This window comes from Xenopus laevis, chromosome 4S (genome assembly GCF_017654675.1).
Source record: "Xenopus laevis strain J_2021 chromosome 4S, Xenopus_laevis_v10.1, whole genome shotgun sequence".
Taxonomy (NCBI): domain Eukaryota; kingdom Metazoa; phylum Chordata; class Amphibia; order Anura; family Pipidae; genus Xenopus; species Xenopus laevis.
The window spans coordinates 44588473-44602998 of record NC_054378.1 but is presented as its reverse complement, the minus strand read 5'-3'; the positions used below and the strand labels follow the sequence as shown (position 1 = coordinate 44602998).

Here is a 14526-nt window from a genome sequence, read left to right as displayed (position 1 = left end):
TGTGTCTTTATACGTTTCACTAGATATCTTCAACTTACTCCATAAACTACAAACAGCTGAAGCCTACTTTGAAAACCCCTGTATATAATCTACAATCCATCACGTAAGCGCAGAAGGCCCTCAACCACAAAGAATGGAATTATTCTGCAGTGAAAACTGTCGATACCATTTATCAATATTGGGTACATTTTCCTCTGGGCAGTAACCTGTAGCAATCAACCCAATGTTGCTTTTACGGTTTTAGTTTTACTGAAAAAAAGTGAATCAAAATTTGGTTACTGCCCATGTGCCGATTTGCCCAATGTTGATAAAAATCATGTGCCCATAACAATCCTCTGTGCAAACTTACCTTTATTCTCGATCAAGATCACCAAACATGGATTCAGATCCCTTAAACCAGTCCTTCCCAATGATGGCTTCTCTTACACATCTTGCTTGCAAATCTAGTGAATGTTTATCTTGTAAATACCAAAACAATACATTCTAATTGTTCTTGTTATGAATTGTGCTGTGGAGGGGGAAAAGTCTTTGGTTGCCACAAGCATTGTATTCAAGTCAAATACTCGAGATGGGAGCAGAAAACCAGCGATTAACAGATTAATAATGGTAAAGGAGTTCTATTTGCAAGTTATACTTAGCACAAGTGCAGTAGGCTTCGACTTGCCATTTATTTTGGAGAAAACATATATTATTGTAATATTGTATTAATAGTATTTGCCTGGTCAAAAAACTGCACAAGCCAGAAACTAAACAAAAAAAAAAGCACACAGTACAGAGTTTAATGTCGACTTCTGATTTATTACAGAAGGGTAAAATAATAAATTACTGTTTATATTTTATCTTTAAGAATTCTATCTGCTCATGGGTATTTACAGATATATCACACACCACAAACGTCTATTTTGATCAGATGCTTATAAAGAGTCATATCTATTCTGCAGCAATACAAAGCCTCACTGCAGTCCCTTCATGCTATGGCTCATTTGCTTGAATCAGCAACTTCTCAAGTCTGTTTTTTTTTATTTTTTGAACACACACACTATTTGCACTTAAAAAATAGTGTTAGTATTTTGTTAAAACCTCCAGAAGTGAAAAAAGTAAAACTTTGAAGATGTTAATAAATGTGTAAAGTTTTAAGCTAATTTCTACAAATGGATATCTTGGACATAACGCACATGTATTATGGTAACTATAAATATTAATGTGTTGTCCAAGGTGATTTGCCAACTCAGAAACAAATGTTTTCTAGAGTGATAGATTCAAAGTTTAGTGTGCGTCTTTTTTTGTAGACCTGAAAAACAGTGGCTATGTAAACCAAACCTTGATTTCTTTTAAAACAACCAAATCTACATATGAAAACAGTAGAAAATATAGGCATATAATGCTTCCCTGGTTGAACAAAATAACTTGTGGATTCAGCCTGTAAAGCCGATTGGCTGGAGCTTGTGTTAGTAGCCCCTGTAGTCTCAGGAACTATAGATTTAATCATCTAAGCACTGTTCACTGTTAGAATCTGCAGTATCAATATAAAAAAAACATATTTCAGGTTTTACCTTTGAGCCAAATCGTGGTTTTACTGGAATGATCCAAGACAAGTCACCATGAGAAACAATATGGCACAGGAGCTAAATGTATTTTTTCTGTTCTGTGCAGAGAATTTCACTCTACAGGTCAGAAGGTTTAGAAGACAACTATTGACAATAACTTATACTGTATACAATAGATTGAGCTATCATTCATTTCGTTTTAATGTTTTTTTTTTTGGAGTCTTAGTAGTGATCATAATTTGCTGTTCATTTTAAACTGAGACACCAGATTCAGTACTTGATCGGAGGCCTCTATGTATTTCATTCTCAAGTATTTAGCACTATTTGTGCTAGTGTTTTCCAGAAAGTAGCGATAATTCACCATCATCCCGCAGGAAGCATTTCCTCCACGAGGACTGGTGTCTGCCATCCAGTTAAGTCGCCACAAAACAGCCCCGTTTTGAAGATGAAAGTTAGCAACTGGATTTAGGGCAAAGCCTCGATGTTTTTCACCATACAGGTACCAAGCGCAAAGCCTCATCAGAGGTGTCTCTAAAGCATTCACTAGTCTTTCACACCTCATCCATTCATTGCTTGTGAAAAGGCGTTTTAAAGATTCAGAGAAAGGTCCACCTGTGATGTCCTCTATATCTTTGCATTCCGCTTCTGTAAACATCTCTGGTCTACCAGACTCTTTAATCTGAGAGCTCAGAGCCCCCAACATCCATTTTGTAAAGCCTGGGATTGGAGAAAGACTTGAGAACTCTAAAATTTGAGGGAACTCTACCTGAAAAATACAAAAAATCTGTTAGTCTGTATTGAAGGCAATAACCCACTACAGTATATCCGACCTTGTTATTATTAGCCAAATAGCGTAATAAGGTAAAACGGGTTAATTATTTAATTATTTTGGTATTGGATATTAAACCAAAACAGGGTTGGCACTCCAAAGTAGATTGTCCAACAGAAAATTAATAAAAATTACAATAATTTATAAAAATTACAAAAATCTTTATTGATGCAATATGCAGTTTATAGTCTAATATGCCTCTGTGTATACTAACATACAGCTGTCTTTTTTTCTAAGTTCAGGGCATGTAGAGAGTCTCCCAGGATGACATTTTTCATTTAGGGAACTAGCACACGGGCAGATTCGAGGATATTTGGTCGCCTGGCGACTAATCGCCTCTTCTGAGGGGCGACAATCTTGCGGTGCTTCGATTTCCGACGTCGCCCGAAGTTTCCTCGTGAGGCAACTTCGGAAATCGAAGCACCGGGAATGCATTGGCGCTGGCGTTTTCTTATTATAGCAGGCGGAAGGCAGTTCAGGGAGATTGTCGCCCCGCAGAAGAGGCGATTAGTCGCCAGGCTACTAAATCCCCCTGAATCTGCCCGTGTACTAGCTCCCTTATAAGGCAAACCAATGTTTTTCGAGTGGACATTCCCTTTAATGGGCAAGTAGCGGATAAGGCAGTTGCAGGTCAAAACGTAGAGTTGTGTGCATTTAAGTATGTTGTCTATATTAAGTTGCCCGACACTTACATGTCTTTTGTCTTATCTTACAGTATATGCAGACTTCCCCCCCAACCTTGTTTTTTCATTGTGATTAGTGGACTGTAATGACTTATATTACGGAGCAAATTTATTGAATTGATTTATTGATTTATTGGATTGAATAGTAAATTTGAATTTTCTAATTGTTTTTTTTTTCAAAACTCACAAATTAGAATTGGGAATAATCCAAACTCGATTTGAATTAGAGATTTATTAAACCTTTACCCTTGGAATAATTCGACTACTCGCCACCTAAAACCTGCCGAGTTCATGAATAAGTAAATGGGAGAGGTCCAGTGACCCATTTAAAGATGTTAATAGCCTTCATGACATTCGAGTTTTTTCAGATAGAAAACTTGATTCGAGTTTAGTTACCGTACCCGAGTATAAGCCGAGTTTTCAAGGCAATCCAAAATGTGCTGAAAAAGTCTACCTTGGCTTATACTCGGGTCAGCGGTACCCGACCCGAGTAGCTGAGATTGCAGTCACTTTTAATCATTCCTATACCAACAGTACACTTAGGGAGAGACTGCAATATCCCACAATGCCCTCTGTTGGTTATATGAAAGAATAACAGTGCGCCCTCTGTTGGTTATATGAAAGAATAACAGTGACTGCAATATCACACAGCGCCATCTGTTGGTTATATGAAAGAATAATAGTGACTGCAATATCACACAGCGCCATCTGTTGGTTGTATGAAAGAATAACAGTGCGCCCTCTGTTGGTTATATGAAAGATTAACAGTGACTGCAATATCACACAGCACCCTCTGTTGGTTATATGAAAGAATAACAGTGACTGCAATATCACACAGCGCCATCTGTTGGTTATATGGAAGAATAACAGTGACTGCAATATCACACAGTGCCCTCTGTTGGTTATATGAAAGATTAACAGTGACTGCAATATCACACAGGGCCCTCTGTTGGTTATATGAAAGAATAACAGTGACTGCAATATCACACAGCGCCCTCTGTTGGTTATATGAAAGATTAACAGTGATGGCAATATCAAACAGCACCCTCTGCACATGGTAGTGGGACAGTGAGACAATGCACACAGTAATCCGTTTTGCAATTCTCTGTCACCATCAACTTTGCAAAGAAGTCCAGTTGATCACTGGGGGGGTCGCTTTGGCAGAATGTGCGCTGCTGGGAGACAGGGCTGTAGTTGTGTCTAGGCTTATACTAGAGTCAATAAGTTTTCCCAGTTTTCGTAGGTAAAATTAGGTACCTCGGCTTATACTAGGGTTGGCTTATACTCGAGTATATACGGTACATTCAATTCAAATTTGATTCGAGTTTTCAGACGTTTTTGGATGTTTACATTTTTCTTAAATAACCACCCAATCAAATTTTCAGCATATTCATATTTGTAAAAAAAATTCACAAGAATTCGAAATTCAACCTTTCATAAATGGGCCTCTATCTGTAAATATTGACAGAAACCTTTGGTACATAGTCAAAGCAATACAAAGTTTTAGTAACCATATCCAAATTGTTTTGGTACTGCTACCAAACAGAGATGCACCAAATTCAGGATTCGTTTGGTATTAAGTCTTTTTCAGCATGATTCAGCCGAATCTTCGTGCCTGGCCAAATAAATCAGAATCCTTAAAATTACATGACTTTTCGGCACAAAACAGGGAAGTAGAAAACGTTTAACCGATTGTGCAGCTCTCGGTTTTCTTTTCTCTTCCCACCTCTTACTTGTATATGCAAATTAGTATTTGGTTCTGTATTCGGCCAGATCTTTCACAAAGGATTCAGGGTTCTACCAAATTACAAAATAGTGGATTCGGTGCATCCTTATCACCAATGCTACCAAAACAGCAAATGGTGAAGGCCCATATGTAAGAATATAAAAATTCTCTAAATCTTTAATTGCTAATCATCTGCATTTTCTTTTTACATATGTCAGTTACATATGGAGGCCTATGTATTAAAGGTCAAGGACTCTATGTCAAAGATCCCATTTGACATAGAGTCCATTTTAAGATAATAAATCAGTACCTTGTACATGATGGTAACTAAGTGAACATCAACCCAGGTTGCAAAACAATCCTATTAGGTTTTGTCAATGTTTAGTTTTATTGTTTTAAGTATCCAAAAACAGCAATATACTAAAAAAAATGAACTAGTAATTAGTCAATAGTCATTAGCGGACAAAAAAAGTAACCAAAGTAGTAAAAGTTGTGTGTGCTTCAAACACCTTTTAAGAACTTATGAAGTGGGTGCAAAGCAGACCGGAAACCCTTGCCAGGAGTTACATAGACATCCAGGAAAAAAATACTGATACAGGACCTCATAGTTGTGAAGTGAAAAATTTAATTTATTAGGTTAGACAACCAGGCAACGTCAAGACAAAAAAGTAAGACTTTTGTACTTCTTTGATATAAGTCAGTGCATCAGTATATTGCTCTGTTTTGTAAACGAGTGGGGAAATTAATAAATTGTTTAAAAGGAGTGCAGGTCAATCTACATTATTGTTTATTTTTAAGTATTAATTGTATGGTAATCCAAATTATAGCGAAACCCCTAATCCAGCAAAACTCAGGTCCCAAGGGGTCTGATGTCTGTAACGTCTTTCATCACTGAACTCATATAATATTAATGTCATATACAAAATATAAAAACATAAAGAGGGATAGCAACAAAACAGCTCTTTATGAAGCAATAGGGGTCTTATACAGTAACAATAGGTGCAACACATTCTAATAACCCACAGCAAACATTTAGCCCTATAGAATTTATTGATGGCTGTTTGAATTGGGCACTACAAGCAACCCTGGGAAAATATTGCATCTTTTTTAGCCAGCCCAGATTCTTTTGCAGTAGCTAGGTTTTAATTTTAAACATTCTCATGACTGGAATCTTGTACTAGCCCTTTATATATCATAGTTTAAGTTTTAACCGACTCCTATGTTTCCAATTTAAGCTTTCTGCAAAATATTATTGTTGAATCAGCATTCTTCTTAGGATGATGGCTGTATTAAAAGATGAATCTTTACCCGAATCCAGGATATTAACTTCTTATATGTACCACATCACTATTGGTTTTGCTTCACAATGAAAGAAAATTGTTCTTTGATATACTGGAATCAGCTTATACATTGCACCTGCCACATATCCAGGGCCACCATGCGGCCCCCATACAAGTTATTTGTCTGGGACTCTGAGCAAGAAAACAAGCAAGTAGCACCAAACTTTTTTTAGCCTATGCCTCTTGTGATCAACTAGCAGGTAGGTAGGTTTTTCTAGGAAAAAGGTTGAACTTGACAAATGTTTTCTTTTTAGCCTCAGCTACTATGATTTAAGTACAAAAAAGGAGGGTTGTGGGTGCACTCCTAAGGCCATATAAAAACATATTTAAGTACAATAATCCCGTCTAAATGATTCAATGAATATGCAAGTGCATGTATTTAAAAAGGGAAAGAAAAACAGTTTTTTTTGTTACAAAGTTATGATCATAAAGTTGATAAGCCACCATACCACGTCAAGGTAAACCCCATACAGTGGTCCCTAACTTGTTTAACTGTGATCAAAATATAAAAGGTCATATACCTCTCTGCTTAACAGCATTACCTGGAGTAAAAATTTCCTGAAGCTTGGTTTCAATCTGTGGACTAGATCCTCCCCCGCCACCTGCATATGCGGCTTTTAAAAGAGAGACTGTCCAAACCAACGTCCATTTTTTTAAAAAAAATGTGATAATAAAGAGACTATAATAAGGTAAAGTAAAGTTGTATCTATAGTTGCACACTGTGTATGTGAGTGTGTATGTGTGTGAGTATAGGTATAAGTACAGGTGTGGGTATAGATGTGAACAGAAATGAAAAAGGAAAAGCTAAATGGGGAGTGTAATAGGTGTATTGTATGTGAATTAGTGTAGAAGTGTAACCAAGTGATAAGTGCAGCAGATCTAATGAGTGTCTCACAGGCGTTGGTTTCGATAAAAAGGCTAAAGCCTCCCCTGCCACTAGCATTTGTGGCTTTTAAGAGAGAGAAATTGCCCAAACCAAGAATTAATAAAAAACAAGGACATAGGGCCACCGTTAATTTAAAGGGGTGGGTATGAGGGTGCACTAACCAGATGAAGCAACTTTGGATCTTCATACTTTAAGTCTGCTAGAAAATCACCAAGTATGTGTTCATATCTCTATTATATATGAGGATAAACTCTTTCTAAAATAAGTTTGTACTGTTTCCACTTCTCTCAGGTTAGAAGTGATACAAAAATGATTGTTCAGAAATGCATATTATGTACATTATTTAATTTTAATTGAAAGACATAACTGTAACCACTTTCTGAGCAATTTGTTTTTAATGCACACATTTTACCATGCTAAGGCAAGACGTGGCTGGGATGTAGGCAGTTAAAGTCACTGATCTGAACAAGCGGCCTATAAGCAAAGCTTTAACATCATTTGTGACTTTGAGGATTACAGAATCCCAATTGATAGTGCCTTTGGTACAGAAGTACAATAGTTATGATGGCTTTGAGAGCTGCGAAAAAAGAAGATTGATCTCTTTTCATGGAAAAGAAAGTACATTGCATTGCATGTCTGAATGAAGTCATTTATTCTTTGCAGACATTTTCAGCAAACAGTATTCACAAGAGTATACTGCTATATGGCTAGCAAATGTGGTAGGCACATTTGTTGACAAGGCTTCTGGTGGAGATCCATAAATATTTAGTTGGCTGTCAAAAACCCAACCACCATTAAAAACAGCTCTAACCAAGGCCTGACCTTAGACTGCAGCTTCTTTTCTATCTCTAGGGGGCCGATTCATGAAGCTCGAGTGAAGGATTCGAATGAAAAAAATTCGAATTTCGAAGTATTTTTTTGGTACTTCGACCATCGAATTGGTTAAATTCGTTCGAATTCGAACGAAATCGAACGAATCGAACGAAAAATCGTTCGACTATTCGACCATTCGATAGTCGAAGTACTTGCCCTTTAAAAAAAACTTCGACCCTTTACTTCGGCAGGTAAAACCTACCGAAGTCAATGTTAGCCTATGGGGAAGGTCCCCATAGGCTTGCCTGTGATTTTTTGATCGAAGGATTTTCCTTCGATCGTTGGATTAAAATCCTTCGAATCGTTCGATTCGAAGGATTTAATCGTTCGATCGAACGAAAAATCCTTCGATCGATCGATCGCAGGATTAGCGCTAAATCCTTCGACTTCGATATTCGAAGTCGAAGGATTTCAATTCGAGGGTCGAATTTCGAAGTATTTTTAACTTCGAAATTCGACCCTTAATGAATCTGCCCCTAAGTGTCAGATTTTGTATTTGCTGAGCAGGCGAATCATAACCACATTTTGACAAGAATGGGAACAAATATAGGGAAGTACAATATGCTATGAACATAAGAATTTCACAAATGATAAACCTAAGCCCGAGTGCAGTGACATAATGCATTTTGTATCACAATAAATGATAAAATTCACACTGAATGCAAAGTGATACTTCCTGATTAATACAGGTATCGGACATGTTAACCAGAATACTCGGGACCTGGGGTTTTCCAGATAATGGATTTTTCTGTAATTTGGATCTTCATACCTTAAGTCTACTAGAAAATCTTGGAAACATTAAATAAACCCAATAGGCTGGTTTTGCTTCCAATAAGGATTAATGATATCTTAGTTGGGATCAAGTGCAATGTACTGTTTTATTATTACAGAGAAAAAGGAAATTAGTTTTAAAGGAAATCAGCCCACTACTAGTAGGCTCCGGAGAGCTAGGGGAGAAGAAAGACTCAAAGTTTACAGTATTTTTTATTAAAAACTACACATCACAGGTTTTTAAATGAAAAGTTAAGTGTCATTATCATCTTATTATAGTTTGCATAGCACCCACATATTCATCAACAATTATACAAAATTCACTTTAGCCCCTGCTCCAGTGGAGTATACGGTCCAATTAATCTACATTTAGGTTTATGGAATTCAAAAGAAAACCAAATTAACCAGCAGAAACCTATGATGAGAACACACAAACTCCTTGCAAATATAGCTCTGTCTGTAATCAAACCTTGAACCACAGAGCTTAATTGTATGTTTCCCAGAGATACAGTCAAGTTATCATAAAGCTGAATGTTCAGTGGCAACTCAAAGATGAAATTGTGCATGGTGTTATTTAGGGAATCTCTTCAGACTGGCTAGGTCCATCACAAATCCAGTCTGTATCAGTTGCTAAACAATATTCTTGTATATTGGGGTTTTATTGTTGCTCTAAAAAAGCAATTAAAAATGATGTTGCTTGCCCCTATGGAAAACTAAATTTTAATATAAGAAGCAGATTAGTATTAAATGCATACTGTAGTGCATTCAAGGCTGATGCCATCCTTTGCAAACAAGAAAAACACTGTAATGTTTGATCATTTTCATGTAATAAAGCATCACATTTTTTTTAAGTCAAGTCATGTTCACTTTATATTGAATAAGATTTAATCATATTTAATACTAAACGTCAAATTTATTTTGTTTTGGGTGACCTAATGGTTTCTACAACAATGTTTTTCAATGAGGATTCTAAGATATTGATTGTTTTAAGATGACACTTTGTAGTATACTGTCCATCAATTACTATTTCAGTAGAACCCCTATTTAGCAGAAAAATATGGTGTAAAATCTGGAAAAAGGTAAAACCAGGGAAATATATTACACATTATATACTGTATATTGGTGGGGCCACAAAAAAATTGGGAGGGGAAACTTGAAAATCAGGGTAGTTGCTGATTGATTCAGCAACAGATGCAGAATGTGTTCCATGCTATAAAGTTCCACACCCACAATAAGTACAGGTATGGGACCTGCTATCCAAAATGCTCAGGACCTGGGGTTTTCCGGATAATAAATCCTTCTGTAATCTGGATCTTCATACCTTAAGACTACTAGAAAATCATGTAAACATTAGATAAACCCCCCAACAGGCTGGCTTTGCTTCTAATAATGATTAATTATATCTTAGTTTGGATCAAGTACAAGGTACTGTTTTATTATTACAGAGAAAAGGGAAATATAAAAAGGGAAATGTATAAAATTGAGTCTATGGGAGATGGCCTTTCCGTAATCCGGAGCTTTCTGGATAACAGGTTTCCAGATAACAGGTCCCATACCTGTACTGCATATATCCAGCATACGAGAAGAGAAATGCACAGTAGGGTTATGTGAAGAGTGTAACAAGACACACTAATCATACCATACTTTACAAGACAGGGAGCTGGAAATAATCACCGATTAGAAGAACAAAGTTCTGCAATCCTTAGATTTAAAATTAAACTTTTGCTTATTACCTCAATGTTTTGGACAGGTTTTTGTAACCTCAGATATCAGATAAAAATGTTAAAAGGCCTGTGTTTAAAATAAAGTATCTGTTTTTGATTCAACTAATAAAAGATGTTGGGTAATGCGATGATTTACTTCGGTTTCTTTTAAAAAAGCATTTACAGCATTAAGGTATAACTGTAAAACCTGGTTTTTGCTTACTGGGAAATGAACAATAGCCATCTGAAATAGACTAACTCAATAGACATGTGGATTGGCCTACATTATATTCACAATATGGGCACTTTCAACTTAATGTAATATTATGAGGTTATGATACAGGTCACCTGTCCTATCTCCAAATGCATTTAGCTTCTCAGTAGTCTAGAGGACAATGATTGTGCATGTAATGAGTTAGACCTCATGATGAACAACAGAAGAACATGTTTAAGTGGAAACAAAATGTATTTGTTTATTAGAGGGTAATTTAACAGAAAGCAAGCAGTGCATTCTCTTTGATTTCACTTTTGAATATCTTGCCTCTATTTTTTGTATTACGGTAAATAGGTTTTACCTGTATCTGATTATATTTCTAGTACAGTCTCTGAAAAAGTATTTTTTTTCTTTACCAAAGTAAAACATTCCTCTGGCCATATAATATCTCAAAAGTGATATATCTCAAAAGTGATGTTCACTGCTACATTAACTTTAGTATGATGTAAAAAGAGATATTCTAAGAAAATTTGCATTTGATTTTCATTTATTATTATTTGTGGCTTTTGAGTTATTTAGTTTATTATTTAGCAACTCTCCAGTTTGCAATCTGGTTGCTAGGGTCCAAATTACCATGCACTGATTTGAAGAGACTTTAATATGAATAGGAGAGCCCTAGGGTTAGGCAGGGACGGAACTCCCTAGGCAACGAGCCAAGGGGGCTTCAAGGATGGTCCTGCATTGCGATGGTAGCAGGACCAGACTTTTGCCTCCTCCACATGCACCTGTCACAGGTTGTTGCAGGACCGACCTCCAGTGCCCCCCACTCATTTCCCGCTGTGCAGGCTCTTCGATCCTGAGACCCTCAATGTTGCCAAGGACCCCCCTGTACACAGACACGGTAGGTGGCCTTTCTTTATGCATTTACACACACACTACACATACTTTTACACACTTTTTAGATCTGTACACATACAGTAGGTAAACCTATGCATTTCAGACATCAAACTGTTAAGTGGACCCCAGGCATTCATATTTAGGCTGTTTTATCTGGTTGCCTAATGCTATGTGGGAGATATGATGCTGTAGACTGGAAGCTTTGAGGTAATTTTTAAAAAATGTCACACATCCACAGATGGATATTTTATTTCTACTAATGTCCTGGATAATTTAGGGTTGAACAACAACAGTGGATGGGTTTGGCCTGTAAGGCCAATGCAATTATCTAAGAATCTGCTGTCAGCTGAGAGCTGAACATCTGCATCAATTGCTTTTTCCATTTCCCTTCAGCAAGAACTACAGCTGCATAACAGCACCCACTTATTCCTGCACAGCACCTATTCAGAGAGCCATACGTATGCTCATTTCATAGATGATGAGCAAAAGAAAGGCTTCTTAGAGAACTGTGCCAGAATGAGACCTCGGAATGTAGGATCAAAACAAAAAAGGAGTTTAATATCAGCAAAACGTATAAATGCGTCATCTTAGTAAACTGCTTTTCAAAGGAACACTAAAAACAAAACCTGCCAACCTATGAAAAAAAGTTATGCTTTAACAGTGTTGCAAAAGCTTTAAAGCCCATTAAAGAATTGAAAAGTGGCTAAGACTTATACAATTTGTGGCAGAAGCCAGGACGTCCCTTTTAACTGATGCAAAACAATGCTGTACAGTTTCATCAAACAATGATGGCAGACCATGCAAGCCATTTCTCCATAACCATTTGTACATACAGCTATGCCCTATTCATTCAAGGCTGCGCTCATTAATGCCCATATGCCTGTTTTTATTGGGGTAGTGACAACGTCCAGCTTTTTAGAAACGTGCCACTATGTCTACAGTTGAATGTTTGGTCACCCCTTGCCAAACTAAATAATTTGGTAAGCAAACATAAATAAGTTATTTGTAGCAGGCACTGAATGAAGGCAAACTTCCACCATGCAATTTGTTCAAAGTAAAAAAGAGTTTACTGTGTCCACAGCCTTACGCGTTACGCACCCCGTGCTGAGGGCTCAGGGCGGTGCACGTGGGCCACTTCCTTTATGTGGTGAGTAATCACTTACTTGGAGACCTAACTTCAAATTTATCAGAAACATAAGTAAGGAATCAGTATGTTAAAAAAAACATGCAAACCACTGCCGGTGGTATGGCATGTGCATAGCTTAATTTTTCGAAATCGCCTCACAAGAAAACTTCGGGTGATTTCATAAAACCGGAACGACACATATGCCATCCCACCTGCGATTCACACTCTTACCAGTAGGAAGGCATTTCAGGGAGATTAGTCGTCCACAGTATCGAAGATTTATCGCTTGGCGACTTATCTCCCTGTGTGTCACAACACTTAGGATCATTCCCTTTTGTAGGGGCCTTCCCCAATTCAGTTTTATCTTATTGGCTGATGTACAATGTTTTCTGTGGCACTGACTGCCACATAGCCCCAAATAATAATGGATTCCCAATCCTTCGTGAAAGATTCTGCCAAATACCGAACCCATATGCAAATTAGGGGTGGGAACGGTAACATGTTTTTATTTCCTTACTTTGTGACAAAAGTCACACGATTTCCCTCCCTGCACCTAATTTGCATAAGCGAATTAGGATTCGGTTCAGCCGGGCAGAAGGATTCGGCCTAATCCAAATCCTGATGAAAAAGGCCGAATCCTGAACGAATCCTGGATTCAGTGCATCCCTAATTCCGGTTTAACGGTTAGCAAGTTGTTTTTTTTTCATCAAGTGCAGCTTTTCTTTTTTTTAGATTTCATCAGTGCAAGATATTGGAACGGCTTCTGAGTGGGTATTACTTGTGGAATAGCGAATCAATGCAAGGGCTATTTGGCTCCTTTTAGCCCATCTCACCCTAACCAGGTTAGGTTCTCTGCTTCACTACTCTGCAAGTCCTACCCACTCAGAAACCATGTTGCAACAATTTGCACTGATGAGATCTAACAGGATCGAAACAAGCAGTCTGCAAGTTTGGAGATATGGCTCTGAACCATTAGGCTGTATCTGTGCTATAAAAACAGCAGTTCTGTATTCATAGTTGGCCAAAGGGACATAGGAGTGATTTGCATCTCTCCACCCATAATGCCTTATGTGAGAGTCAAAGGCAATCCTATGTACATGGCTTGATATGGCACGGAGCATGATGATGATATGGCATGGGGCATGCAAATACATTTTGTTTTCAAAAGGCTTTATGCTGCATGTTACTTTAAGCAATCATGCAATGAACACATGAAGGGTAACAGTAAAATTGTATGTAAATGTATGTTTTACAGAACCTTTATTTTGTAAGTTGACTTTTCTAATATGGTGGTTGAAAGATGGATCAGTGAATGTGAATCAAATAGGCCTCACAACGTTTACTGTGGTTATATCATATGCAGTATTGCATTTACCTGCTATTGTATTTTCCAAATGATTTCAAAGCTATAGCATATGTACACTTAACTTATTACAATTGGTCCATTCAAGCACATATACAAATATTGCACCAGATGATACAATCTCTTGAGAAAACTGAGTTCAGTAGACCCTGTTCTAAGTTTCACACATTGAACAGGTAAATTAGAGCAAGGAAAAAAGAAAAGCTCTTTTACCCATTAAAAGGATGCAATCATTTATTTTAATGCATGTGAGACTTAGTAATGTGTCAGTGTGTTACTTGCATAGAAGAACATATAAATTAGATTGTAACAGTAGGATAGCAGTTATACCATAGCAAATAACATATGCCTTTCACTGCTGAAGTTAGCTACCCACGATTTGATAACATTCCAAGTTCCACTAATGCTCAGCATGTATTTTGTACATATGCAGTATGTTAGGGAGTAAAGACATAAAACTGCCACCAAGAAGAAACTACAAATGGATTAGGAATTATGTTATGCTGGAAGAAAGAAGGTACTTTGTTCGTTAAATAATGGAGAAAAGATTACAAACACATTTACTGTG

General features: G+C 37.2%; 1 protein-coding gene across 1 annotated transcript in view; it reads right to left on the bottom strand.

Moving 5' to 3' along the window:
* Positions 1-777: 777 nt before the first annotated feature.
* The window catches only part of mlycd.S (malonyl-CoA decarboxylase S homeolog), a 34013-nt gene continuing 20264 nt past the window's right edge, over positions 778-14526 (bottom strand). The window contains exon 5 of the mRNA XM_018260584.2: positions 778-2313. Coding sequence (XP_018116073.1) covers positions 1780-2313 — 534 coding nt within the window. The 3' untranslated portion in view covers positions 778-1779. The remainder of the gene's footprint in view (positions 2314-14526) is intronic.